The following is a 13896-nucleotide window of genomic DNA, read 5'->3' as shown; positions in this document are numbered from 1 at the left end:
GCCGCACCAATGGAACTGATCTAGATCATAAATATAAGTATAAAATGAGGGCAGCAAGGCTCGCACCATTGGAGCAGGGTTCAAACTGTTTTACCATGGTGTGGATAGAAAGAGAACTGGAGTAGGGGTGGTCCTGAAGGAGGAGTTGGCACAGGATGTAATAGAGGTGAAAAGAGTGTCAGATAGGGTGATGTGTCTGAAGGTAGAAGTAGAAGGTCTGATGCTAAATGTTGTCAATGGTTATGCTCCACAGGTTGGATGTAACATAGAGGATAAAGAGAAATTTAGGAAGGATCTGGATGAAGTGATAGAGAGTATTCCCATGGAGGAAAGAGTGGTGATCAGAGCAGATCTGAATGGACATGTTGGTGAAGGAAACAGAGGGGATGAGGAAGTGATGGGTAGAGTTAACTACCATTGACTAGCCAACATTACTTTAATCTCCATTAATTAGCCAGGAGCCCACAGAGCAACCAATGCTAGCTCACGTTAGCAATCAGAAACCGCAAGTTATGAACAGAATCGATGACAAAGGGCAACCTTGGCGGAGTCCAACTCTCACCGGGAACAAGCCCGACTTACTGCCGGCAATGCTGACCAGGCTCTGACACTGGTCATACAGGGACCTAACAGCCCGTATCAAAGGGCCCGGTACCCCATACTCCCAGAGTACCCCCAACAAGGTTCCCCGAGGGACGCAGTCGAACGCCTTCTCCAAGGCCACAAAGCACATGTTGGGAAAACTTGCACGCACCCTCCAGGACCCTGCTGAGAGTGTAGAGCTGGTCCAGTGTTCCACGACCAGAACAAAAACCGCACTGCTCCTCCTGAATCCGAGGTTCAACTATCTGACGGACCCTCCTCTCCAGAACCCCCAAATAGACCTTACCATGGAGGCTTAAGTGCGTGATCCCCCTGTAGTTGGAACACACTCTATGGTCCCCCTTTTTGAATAGGGGGACCACCACCCCGGTCTGCCAATCCAGGGGAACTTCCCCCGATGTCCATGCAATATTGCAGAGTCGTGTAAGCCAACACAACCCTACAACATCCAGAACCTTAAGGAACTCCGGGCGAATCTCATCCACCCCTGGGTCCCTGCCACCGAGGAGCTTTTTAACCACCTCGGTGACCTCAGCACCAGAGATTGGAGGGCCTGACCCAGAGTCCCTAGGCTCCGCTTCCTCAGTGGAAGACGTGCCGGTGGGATTGAGGAGGTCTTCAAAGTATTCTGCCCGCCGACCCACAACATCCCAAGTTGAGGTCAGCAGCGCACCACCCCCACTATAAACAGTATTGGTGGCGTACCGCTTCCTCCCCGAGATGCCGGATGGTGGACCAGAATCGCCTCAAAGCCGTGCGGAAGTCATTCTCCATGCCCTCTCCAAACTCCTCCCATGCCCGAGTTTTTGCCTCAGCGATCACCCGAGCCTTATGTCGCTTGGACTGCTGGTACTCAACAGCTGCTTCTGGGGTCCCACAGGCCAAAAAGGCCCAATAGGACTCCTTCTTCAGCCTGACAGCATCCCTCACCGACGGTGTCCACCACCAGGTTCGAGGGTTGCCGCCACAACAGGCACCGATAACCTTGTGGCCACTGCTCTGGTAAGCCACCTCAACAATAGAGAAACGGAACATGGCCCACTCAGACTCAAATGTCCCCTACCTCCCCCGGAACATGTTCGAAGTTCTCTCGGAGGTGGGAGTTAAACTCCGTCTCACAGGAGACTGCCAGACGTTCCCAGCAAACCCTCACAACACGTTTGGGTCTGCCAGGTCTGATCGGCATCCTCCCCCACCATCGGAGCCAACTCACCACCAGGTAGTGATCAGTGGACAGCTCCGCCCCTCTCTTCACCCGAGTGTTCAAGACATGTGACCGCAGATCAGATGAGACGATGACAAAGTCGATCATCGAACTGCGGCCTAGGGTGTCCTGGTGCCAAGAGCATATATGGACACTCTTATGCTTGAACATGGTGTTCGCTATTGACAATCCATGACGAGCACAGAAGTCCAACAACAGAACACCACACGGGTTCAGATCAGGGGGGGGCGTTCCTCCCAACCACACCCCTCCAGGTCTCACTGTCATTGCCCACGTGAGCATTGAAGTCCCCCAGCAGAACAAGGGAGTCCCCAGGAGGTGTACTTTCCAGTACCCCCTCCAAGGACTCCAAAAAGTGTGGATAATCTGAACTGCCGTTTGGTGCATAAGCACAAACGACAGTCAGAACCTGTCCCCCCACACGTAGGCGGAGGGAGGCCACCCTCTCTTTCATCGGGGTGAACCCCAACACACAGGCACCAAGATGGGGGGCAATAAGTATGCCCACTCCTGCTCGGCGCCCCTCACCAGGGGCAACTCCAGAGTGAAAGAGTGTCCAACCCCTCTCAAGTAAACTGGTTCCAGAGCCAGAGCTATGCGTAGAGGTGAGTCCGACCATTTCTAGCCAGAACCTCTCAACCTCACACACCAGCTCAGGGTCCTTCCCTACCAGTGAGGTGACATTCCACGTCCCAATAGCCATCTTCTGTAGCCGAGGATCAGACCGCCAGGGTCCCCACCCTCGGCCACCACCCATTCCACATTGCACCCGACCCCTTTGGCCCCTCCTACAGTTGGTGAGCCCATGGGAAGGGGGACCCACATCTCCTCTTCGGGCTGTGCCCAGCCGAGGAGTACAGCCCGTCCAAGTAAAACATAAACAACAGACATGGGAAGATGGAGTGTATGAGGCCGCATCATTGTGGGAGGCGCTGCCATTTTTGTTAGATAAGAAAAGAGAAAAATGTGGGGAAGGGGAGGTATAAAAAAATCATATCTCACACTGACCTAGACGGGACACATTGTGAAAGTTGCAAAAATAATCCTCAACACAGAAACAGTAACATACTGATGACATCATAAAACATATATGCATGAGAAAGGCCAACGCAGGTGGTGAGTTTGTCCGTGGACACTGCCAGATAGTCCCCATAGTTCTGATAAGAGATGGAGCTGTGTCTATCAACCGGCTCAACTCTGACACAGGTCCACAGATGTCCTCGGGAAGGGAGCGGGTAGGAGAGAGGGGGAGCAGAGCTTCTTGTTCACATAACATCCAGGAGAGTTTGAGATAGTTGGCCAATTCAAGGCTGACACGGAAGAGCCAGATTCAGAAAACACCAGTTATTTTGGGTCAGGCCGACTGCTTGATCTCTGTCTGCCTTATAGTCATTCTAATGAATTTCCTGTTTCAGGTTCATGCGGGACCCCTCCCAGACTTGAATGCACAGCAGCACAATGAATCTGCCAAACAGGTGGAGCCGGCACCGACTGACGCACAAGCCAAGGTGATTTTCACAGGGCACAGTGGCAAAGATTGAAACAGAGATTTTATCAGAGGCTCTGAATGAGACCACAGTCCTCGCCTCGTGTGTGACATTAGAGCTGCTCTGACCTTTGTTCTGTTTTGCTGCTATTCTTATTTATACTCATTTCCTGTATGCATGCACTTAAAGGTCTTAATGGTCTTGATTGTTCATTTTTTTGAGGGTCTACATTGGGCAGTGTGCTGATGATTATCTCTTTCTTTCTAAAGGGAAATGGTTACAACACACAACATGCTTCCCCAGGGCCCCGTGGCCCTGCCGCCACAATGGAGGCCCTATCACCCTTCTTCAAGAAGAAAGCTCACATTCTGGAAGTCCTGCGCAAAATGGAGGAGACAGACCCCCTGAAGTTTCACCCGTCCACTACAAGCTTGTCGTTCTGCGACTACAGCCAGGTGCTAATGTCAACAGAGGCTGTGTTGGCCACTGCAGACCCCGTCCCACTCCAGTGCAAATCCCAGCACGCACACTGTCACTGCTCCTGCTCTGATACTGGCACACACCAGCAGGTCAATGGTGATGGAGCAGCAAAGTGTGAGTCAGGGAACGTGTGTTGTTTACACTGCAAAAAGAGCCCAGGAAGTCCTCCAAAGCCATGCAACCATATCTGTAGTCTTTTGAAGGCCGACACCACCAATCAGAGCCTTGGTCCTGCAGCTGCCATGAATGAAGATCACAGTAAGACCAGAGCAGAAGAGTCTGCTGCAACCGCACAGTGCAATGTTCATGAAGCCAACCAGCAACCTGCAAGTGGCTCCATCCACTCAGCTGTCACAAAGACCATCCACCAGAGCCTGGAAGGTGTGGGGGTGGAGCAGTATGAGAGTTCTCTAAAAGCTGGTGTCTCTGAGGAGCTCACCAGTTTTTGTGCCTCCTACGATCTGCCCAGTTCCATCAACGAAAGTTCACAGACCTCCCAGTGTGACACCAGTACAAGTGATGTTGTTAATAATGGCTTGACACACTCTTCAAGCCCCACACTCAGTGACCCCCCTGTCATTCCTGATAAAGACACCATAGACCTGGAGGATTCCTCTGTACGAGCCAGTGCATCTGTCAGCCCCAGCCCGTCTTGCCTCAGTGATGTCAAAGCTGCTGCCATCAACTCTCCATCCAAACTGCTTAAGTTCCTGAAGATTCCCACGATGGGAGAAAAGCCCCAGGCTTCAACCTCAGCTGTACGTCTGAGCCCCCAGCTCACACGCAACTCAAGGATACCTTGTCGCACTAACAATTATGAAGTGTACCACTCTCCTGTTCCCACACGCAGAGCCACCACTACAGAGAGGTGCAGGCAGCCCCCTCCCCCACCCTCCAGATCTGAGTCCTACCCTGCCACACACTCGGCACCAACCTCCCCTCCACAGCCTGAAGACACCTGCACACTTCCTGTTAAAGAAATAAGCTACAGCTGCTTCTCTGCACCAAAACCCTGTGTTGGCTCAAAGTTGGGGCCTCCATCTGCTGCATCTTTTTGCTCGTCCAGAGTTTCTGAAAAGGTCCCTCATTATGAAAATGTCCTGGATATGTCTAGCTCTAGGGAAGAGGAGCGATCTCAGGGCCTTGAGAAAAGAAGCACTGTTCCAGCTCAAACAAAGGGAAACGGTGGCGAAAGAAAGCTTGTTAAATCTTTACCAGAGAGTGTTCTCAGTCCTTCTCCTCAGCAAAAGCAGTCATCCTCATCAACTTCAGAATCTACATCAGATGATGATGATGAGGATTCTGATAGCCCAGTGTGGGTAAATCATCACAGTCTGCCTAACTCAGCAGCCCTGAGCAAAACTCAGAGCAAAGCAAACTGCGCAAAAGCCAGAGACAAGCCAGAGACTGACATAAGGGAGGTCAGCGCATCGAGCTGTGAGGTCTCCCATCCTCCACCACCAGTTCGGAGGAATGACCTGTCATCCATCCCCAAGAGGCCTGCTGCTGGGGCTGGGAGACCTCAAGGGGACTCCAGTCACCATGCATTCAAAGACAGACTGGCAGCCCTGGGCAAGCTGAGGAGCTCTGAGGATTTACAAGTGGGCCTCAGGCCTGTCAATCCAGTGAATGAGTCTACACATGGAGAGGAGAAGAGCAAGACAGCAGAGATGCATAAAGAGGAGCAGAGACATTCAAAATTCACAGACTCTTTGGATGGTAAACCCAAAATTAGCAGCGTAGGTTTGAAATACCCGGGGTCCTCTCAGCTGTATGAACAGACGGTAAAACCCCCGTCTTCTAGTCCAGCTACAGGTAAACAAGAACCATTTGTGGCCAAGCCAGAGGCTTCTAAGAGTAAAATAGGTTTGCCATCCCCCAGCACAGATGCTCCACAGGTACTGCGCAGCAACATTAAGTGTCCTGGCTCTCTAAATCTGGCTTACAATGTTAAAACCAGTGCTAGTCCTCAGAGTAGTAACAGTCCCCATAAAATCCCCCCAAAGTCACCTTCTAAACCCTTCCCCTCTGTCCACAGAGGTGGGAAGCCTTCAGAGGGCCCTCGGTACTCGTCCAAGTCAGAAGAGAGGACCAAGATCAGTGGGAAGGGGAAAAAGAATCCAATGTATGGAGACAGCCTCCCACCCCCTCCTCCAAGACCACCAATTTCTGAAGGAGAGAAGTCATTCCAGCCAGCTCCTAGTCCACAATCTGCTATTGAACAGAAAGTGATGAAAGGCATAGAGGAGAATGTACTAAAGCTTCAAGAGCAGGACAAAGGAGGGCAGGGGAGCGAGGTAAAGCAGAAAGCCTCGAATGGAATCGCCAGCTGGTTTGGCCTGAAGAAGAGTAAACTGCCCGCTTTGAGCCGCAAGACTGAGGCTGGCAAAGGAAAGGACGAGAAGAAGGAGTGGAAGATAAACATCCCTTCAGTTGGCAGGGACTCTGTGAAAATGGCCACCAGGTGTAAAGAAGGTGTGGAAGGTCTGAATATCTCATCACTGATGGAGAAGGCTGAGGGTCTGAGGAGAGCCCTGGAGGAGGAGAGGGCCTACGTGGAGCGGTCAGGCAGGGGCCACTCCTGTGAGGTGGTGATAGACCAAGCTCAGGGACAGCTAGCTGTCATGTACAGAGGAACACGCTCTGACAACTTCATGCAGCAGCTGCTTAACAGGTGAGAAGTCATGGCTGACGAGTTATGCTTTAAAAGACCACCTTATTCTTGGGGCTCTACTGTAGAAATGATTCTGGTACAACTTCCTGTCAGACAGGAAGTAGCAGTAAGCATTGGTTAACCAGTACGGAGCACGGACTGCGGTTTATTTGAAAGTAATTTGCATTCAGTTTAGCAGATAAAATGCTGTTTCTGTTTAGTTTACATTTATTTAACAACCATAAAGTTTACTATAATAGCCGTGCTGAGTTCAGGTACCTGTTGTGTTCACGGCTGCAGAACAACCAGACCAAACTAAACCAGTGGCTACAACAACAGAGTTTGAACACTCAGTCGCAGCTTCCTTGCATCGTTCCATAGTTGTGATAAACTTTGTACCTGGGTCTCCTTGCACAACTTCTCAGTCTGAGATGGGCTTAGCATCTACTCTGTAGCACCGGGCAAGGAGACTGTCGTTCTGCAGCTGAAATGGTGGGGCCATCACTGAGAACTTTTAACTTGTAGATTCTTTATGATCTTTGAAAAGCTCAGGGGTGGCTTCTGCTGCACACTTGTGGGATCTGACGTCGATGCTGTTGAGCCTTCATGAATGTGGTCGGCTTTATGACCTTTAAAATTTTTATGCTTCACCCTCATCAGCTCAACATTCTTTGTTGTGCCTGCATTCCACTTCCTCTGCACATCAGTGCACGATGTCCCTGTCGTTCCCAGTCCGCGTTTTCAGCCTGAATGGAAAATGAAGTTCACGTTTACAAACAATAGTTGTACACTACCATTACAAACTGCAATTACTAAAACGATGAGAATAATCATCATTTACCTTCCGCAGTATGGCAGCAGCATGGCTGCAAGAGCTGCCTTGTCCTACAATGCATGAACACCCTGCTGTTTGTATTACACCTGACGTTGTAACTAACACCCAGGCTCTGTGATGCTGGACTTTAAAGCTTTGTCTGGGCTCTATGTCTGCTTTAAGGTATAAGATTGTGACCCACCTCTTTAAAAAAAACACCACCGACCTTATTACTGTGGAGATACTAATACACCTCAGAGCTTTTCAGGTTGTTCATTGCATCACCGTCAGAAGCAGCCGAGTCAATGAAGTAGCTAAATATGCTGGTAGATGTAATCTGCAGGAACTTCTTCAGGGCGTCCTTCATCCCTCATCTGCAGTAGGCAGTGGTATGATTTTAATTCGGTTCAATTCAGTTCATTTATAAAGCTCCAAATCTCAACAAAGTTGTCTCAGGGCACTTTACAGGAGCATTCACATAAAAGCCAATTAGTAAAGTTCTCTATCTAAGGAATCCAGCAGACAAGATGAATCTTGTCTTCGTTGCAGTCTCCCATCCTGAGCAAGCACAGTGGAGACAGTGGAAAGAAAAACTCCATTTAACATGAAGAAACCTCCAGCAGGCTCAGGACAAGCGGCCATCTGCTTTGACCGGCTGGTTGAGAGGACAGGAAGGAGAGACAGACGAACACAGAATGGCAGGTCCAGATGTAGGTCCAGGCATAGGTCCAGGTCCAGGTATAAGTCCAGGTCCAGGTGTACCTGAAAGACAAAAGAACACATGTTAAGGATAGAAAAAATAATTACAAATACAAAACAGGTTGAGCAGAGTAAGTAAAAACAGCAGCAGAGTGAAAAGTGTGGTCAGTTTGTCCTCCAGCAGTCTAAGCCTATAGCAGCATAACTAAGGGACAGCTCAGGAAACCCAAGCCGACCCTAACTATAGGATTTATCAAAAAGAAAGTCTTAAGCCAAGTTTTAAAACTGGACAATGTGTCAGCCTCACGGACAGGATTGGAAGTTGGTTCCACAAGAGAGGAGCCTGATAACTGAAAGATCTGCCTCCCATTCTGTTTTTGAAACTGTAGGAACCACAAGTAAACCTGCAGTCTGAGAGCGAAGTGGTCTGTTAGGAAAATATGGAACAATAAGATCTGTAATATAAGATGGAGCTAGGTTGTTAAGAGCTTTGTAGGTTAGAAATGGGAGCCATTGGAGAGAAGCTAAAACTGAACAGATGTGATCTCTCCTACTTTTATTGTCCCATTGGAGCTCTTGACAGTCGGTGTTCCCAGATGTTTAAGATGTTATGAATCTTTTTATTATTCTCCTTAGATAGAGAACTTTACTAATTGGCTTTTATGTATGTGAATATTTCTGTAAAGTGCCCTGAGACAACTTTGTTGTGATTTGGAGCTAAATAAATAAATTGAATTGAATTGAATTGAATTATGGCTGAGAAGATCTTTCTGTAATGTGTGCACAAAACATTCTCTTGTCTCAGCTTGAAAGCCAGCTCGCCGACTCGCAGTGCCTCACTGGTGTTGACCCCATGAGAACATGTCCAAAACATTCTCTTATCTCCTGCTGGAGGTTGACTAGCCCAGTGGTTCCCAACCGTGGTCCCTGAGGAACACCATCCTGCATATTTTAGTTGTTTCTCTTCTCCAACACACCTGATTTGAATCAACAGGCTTCTGCTGAACTTAAGGAAGTAATTAAACCACTGAATCAGGTGTGCTGGAGCAGAGAAACAACTAAAGCATGCAGGATGGTGTTCCTCAAGGACCAGGGTTGGGAACCACTGGACTAGCTGACAGTCTTGGATCCTGTCAATGCTTCTGACTGCAGCTGGCTATGAAGGATCGCCTGCTGGACTCTGCTGCTGGATAAGTCTGCAGCGAACTGTTCGATGCTCATTCAGTGACAAGATCCATGCATTGTAAATCTGTAGTCTGTTCTGATTGAGTCCTTGAAAGTAAAACTGGTTAAAAATGTTCTTGTGTCCTCACTCTGGCTTATTTTGAGTAAGTAGATAATAATAGGATTTTTATTTATCCAACAGAAACTACATTAGCTCGTACTGTTAGCACATAAACAAACCCCGGTTCTGGTCCGTGCTGGAAGTCGCGCCCACAATTCACACAAAGCTGCATGGGGCCAAGAATAAGGTGGGCAGGCCCAGTTTAACATTCTGAGAAGTGCAGTTCGATCTGCTTCCTCGTGCAAACAAAAGCTACTTTCAGACTGCCTTTATAAATAACTGGCAACATTAGTGCATGTTGTGCTGACCAGCAGAATCTCGTGTTCACTCCGAGTTACCTCACAGTCTAAGAAAACAAATGTTTGTCTTGTTTTCTTTATAAAATTAGTGCAAACATTGATCAGAAACCGTTTAAAGAGAACGGTATGGAGGCCTAAAGGATCTGCTCTTTATTCACACTTTAAATTGATCATAAAGTGAAGTATCACAGTTTTACATATGAAAGCATTTCATATGTTCCCAAACAGCACAAGCTGCTTCCTCTGGGGTTAACGATCAGTGTGGAGTGCACGTTTATGGGCATGGAAATACACAAATACAATTATTTTAATGTTGAGACATTAAAACCACCTCTGTCCAAATTACAAAATATTTCCTCAACAAAAATAAAACATTACATTTGTTCAAGTGTATTCTGCATAAAGAAGCTAGCTAGGTTAGCCTTTTGGAATTATTTGTGTTAACTTCTAAAGATACACATTTTTAAATTAATTATTAGAGTGTGTGTTGCAGAAGAGCCTCAGCTACGACTACATCAGATTTTAACCTGTCAAATGTCGAGTTAGTAATTTTATTAACGTTATAGAAGCTATTAGGGCTGCACCGATTGCAGTTTCTGTCCGATCACAGATTTCTAAAAAGTCTGACCTGCCCATTCTGATTTTGGCCGATGCCATTTTATTTTATAAGCGTCACTGTCAGGAGTTATCAGGTCACAATGCACCTTCAATTCTATAATCTTATTTTATTTAAAAACAGACGCTTGAACAATATCCTAGAAACAATACAAACTTGTTTTAACTGGTCATGAGGTAGTTGCTCTGGAATATAAATGAAGTTCAGACAGTTGTTGTTCAAATTTAAAAAAAATCTGTAAAATCGGTTTCTCATTTAAGTATCGACCGATCTCCCAAAATTAAGGAACTCGGTGCCGATAAATCGTCCGACTGATTTACCCCTAGAAGCTGTTTAACTTTAATGCCACCGGACAGTGTTGGGTTGTTTTTGCTCGTTTATGTGAAATCAAACCAACTTGTCCTGGCTGTGACGATTGTCCCCCGCCGTCTCTCCATGAAAGTTTCTTTTCTAAAATTGTCACCACGTCAAAATCCAAGACTGATGCCGCTGTGTAGGTGAACTGAACACTCCTATCATTTGAGTACGCTTTCTAGTTTTAATGTTGCTTAAATGCAGTTTCCTCAAATGACTGAGGTGGTCAAAGATTAATCTATGGTGGCCGAGGCCACCCCCCCCACCCCCCACCCCCGGCTCCACCATTGCACCTGCTGGTGGATAAAATTGCTCCTTCCACTCACCAGGATCCGTCACTCTGCACCGCATCGGACAAGAAAAATGTAAAATAAAGCTTTGCTCTTGTTCACAGTGCAGCTCCTGCACACTCAAATGTCTTGCTCCAAAAACATTCAGGTTTACCTGCGTTCCCTGTTCAGATCCAAACCAGAAAAAAAAAACACTCTTTTCTCTCCTGATGCTCCTCAATAATCCAGGTACCGTAGATACAACAAGGATGAGTCAGGTCCTCTGGACGGATGCTTCTTTGTTTTTTCATTCAACCTTTTGTTCTACAGGTTAATCCCACTGAGCCTCGGGGACTCATTTACAAGACGCGATGACAACAGCGACTACAATAGACAATCATAAAAGATGTGTACAAATTTATTTATTTTAACAAGTTAAAATAAAATGGCAACCAAAAGGAAAAGTAGCTAAAAAAAAACAGCTGTCCTGAGAGCGCACGCTGTAGCTGCACTCACACAGAGACATGTTGAAACATTTCTGACTGAAGAAGTCTTTTGGATAAAAGACAAAACGTTTCAACAAAGAAGAATCTGTCCTGAGAACTCGACTCAACCTTATAATCTTTTCTCTCATTTCTTCGTGCATGTCTTCCTGTTCAACCGTACAGAATTAAAGTTGCTCTTTGTATTTGTTCAATGTAGGGTGGATGGGAAGGAGATGATCAGCGTGCCACAGCGCCGGCTCTCCTTCGACTGTAAGACCTCCAAGCCGATGTTCTCTCAGCAGAGCAGCGTCATCAGTCACACCACCAGTCATGAAGATATGGAGAAGGTATTTTTTAGCTCCTCGTCAGTTCTTCAAAGACTGATATGAAGTAAAAATAGGGAGTGTGACATGAAAAAAGCCTAAAGTAACTTTCATAAAATGAAATGTTTACTTCTTTCACGTCTGAGCCTGGCGTCTGATTTGAGGGAAGATTTTCTGCATGTTCATGTCTCGTTTTGCTCCCTTCTTGTTTTGTCGTGCAGGCTGCAGATAGAATCAGTACGATCACGTCAGATGAAAACCTGGCAGACTCAGTTCACGCTCAGCACTTTGCAGGTGAGAGAAATCTGCTTGGAAACTTTGGAGCTCAAAGGTTTGGACGCTCAGTGAAGATCATCCGAGTCCTCAGCACACACACTGGAAATAATAAGAGTGCCATATTTTTCGCCCTATAGGTCACAGTTTTTGCATAAATTGCATGTCCTGCGACTTATACGCCGAAGCAACGTATTTATGGATTTCTTCCATCTTTATAAACCAAAGTTTGGCTGAGATATGACCGTTTTCATTCATACTGACTGAAAATATTAAACTATACCATTTTCAGCTGCTAGACGACAGTCGAGGACTATGGTATGCCGTTGTATCATGTAATAGGTATACTTGGCTATTAATGACACAATCAGCTTGCCATAGAGAGCCACCGTCGTCTGCCTGGAGCAATCGTCAAATCAGCTTCATTTCACTGCACCAACAAAATGAAGCTGATTTACCAGTGACATGCATTTATTAAGAAAAGTTCAACTGAGACACACATTTACTATAAAGTTGAGCAAATAATTGTTTTTAGGCGCTTATCTTGTTAAATTTCGAAGAAATGCACAGCGAGTCCTCCCTCTGCGTGTTCCTACTCCTTCTAATCTGCTTTTGAAATGCAGCTCATTTGACCGTCAAAGTGCATTTATTCAAGAAAAGTTAGACTGAGACTCACCTTTACTATAAAGTTGAGCAAACAAATTATTGTTTTTAAGTGTTAATCTTGTTAAATTCTTATTAAAGTCCTCCTGTGCATGCTCCGGTGGCCGCCATTTTGGCAGCCAATCAATTTTTGGCACAACACCGGCCCACATTTCTGGGTTGTCAGTGGTGATGCATTTTAGATGCGACGTATATGGCAAAGTGACATATTTATGGATTCTTCCACTTTATTAGACATATTTGAACTGATGTGACTTATAGGGCGGTGCGATGGATATGGTGGAAAATATAGTAATTGAATAAAAAGATACTGAGATTTTAAAATATTAACTTTACTACTAATGCACAAGAAGGTTATACACTTTACTGGAGTCCAGCCCTGGTCCTGGAGGGCCACTGTCCTCCACAAACTGCTCCAACACTCCTGATTCAATGGCTGCATCATGTCTTCGTGTTCTGCAGAAGCCTGCTAATCACCCATTGACTGAAATCAGGTGTACTGGGGCAGAGAATCATCTAAAGCAGGGCAGTGACCCTTGAGGACCAGGAGTTGCCCCCTCTGATCTAAGTAGACATATACCGGGACTTATTTCTGGTTTAGAAGAATCTTTGATAACGGGCCCCTTCAGTACTTTATAAAGTAGTCAATTGTTCTGTACCCGCTGCAGAACAGATACCAGTACTTTATGAATAAATCAATATGATGATCAGTTCATTAACTAACAGGGATTTAGAGGAAAGAGATCTGATGTTCAATAATCCACATTTAATGATTTTATTCTTTTGTTCTAGTAAAGTTTGTTTATTTTAATCAGATTTTTATGGTTTATATTATTAGAACTGATTTTTGGTTCATTTAATTTGAGCCGTGGGCGAGTTGACACTGTTTCAATGGGGTGTGGGTGGGTAACAGAGGAGGAGCAGCAGAGAGGTGTGGAGGACTACAACTCTGCTTCCTGGACTGGTTTCTAGACTGGACCGTTAATTGTCAATAATCTGGATGTCCAACTGGATCAAGTTTTTAGAGAGAAGTGTTGCTCCACTTAAGGTGGGATGGATTCCATCTCTCCGCATCAGACCATGTTTTCCCCAGAATGCACTCCAGTTGTCTACAAATCCTACGTTGTTTTCAGAACACCACCTGGACGCCCAGTGGTTGAAAGCCGACATACTGCTAAACATGTCGTCACTGGACAGGTTGGAGAGGGGGGCGGAGAAAACTACGGAGTCTGACATAGTTTTTGCGAAGTTACACATGTAGTGAACTTGACCTGATGTCAAAACTGACCATATGGGACTAAAACTGTCATTTCATTGATTTGAATCCAGAAATACAGGTTAACCCATCCTGAGACTTTCTTTCTTGAA

At 46.3% G+C, this 13896-nt stretch overlaps 1 protein-coding gene across 1 annotated transcript in view; it reads left to right on the top strand.

Moving 5' to 3' along the window:
• Window positions 1-13896, top strand: part of nckap5l (NCK-associated protein 5-like) — a gene marked incomplete in the record, with an annotated part of 51663 nt that overhangs the window by 26847 nt on the left and 10920 nt on the right. The window contains 4 exon segments of the mRNA XM_037684639.1: window positions 3244-3336; window positions 3585-6469; window positions 11487-11616; window positions 11814-11886. Of these exon segments, the coding sequence (XP_037540567.1) occupies window positions 3244-3336; window positions 3585-6469; window positions 11487-11616; window positions 11814-11886 (3181 nt within the window).

The sequence above is a fragment of the Nematolebias whitei genome, chromosome 11 (genome assembly GCF_014905685.2).
Source record: "Nematolebias whitei isolate Nwh7 chromosome 11, NemWhi1, whole genome shotgun sequence".
NCBI lineage: Eukaryota > Metazoa > Chordata > Actinopteri > Cyprinodontiformes > Rivulidae > Nematolebias > Nematolebias whitei.
Note: the sequence above shows the minus strand (reverse complement) of the source record. Positions and strands in the feature narration are given on the sequence as shown.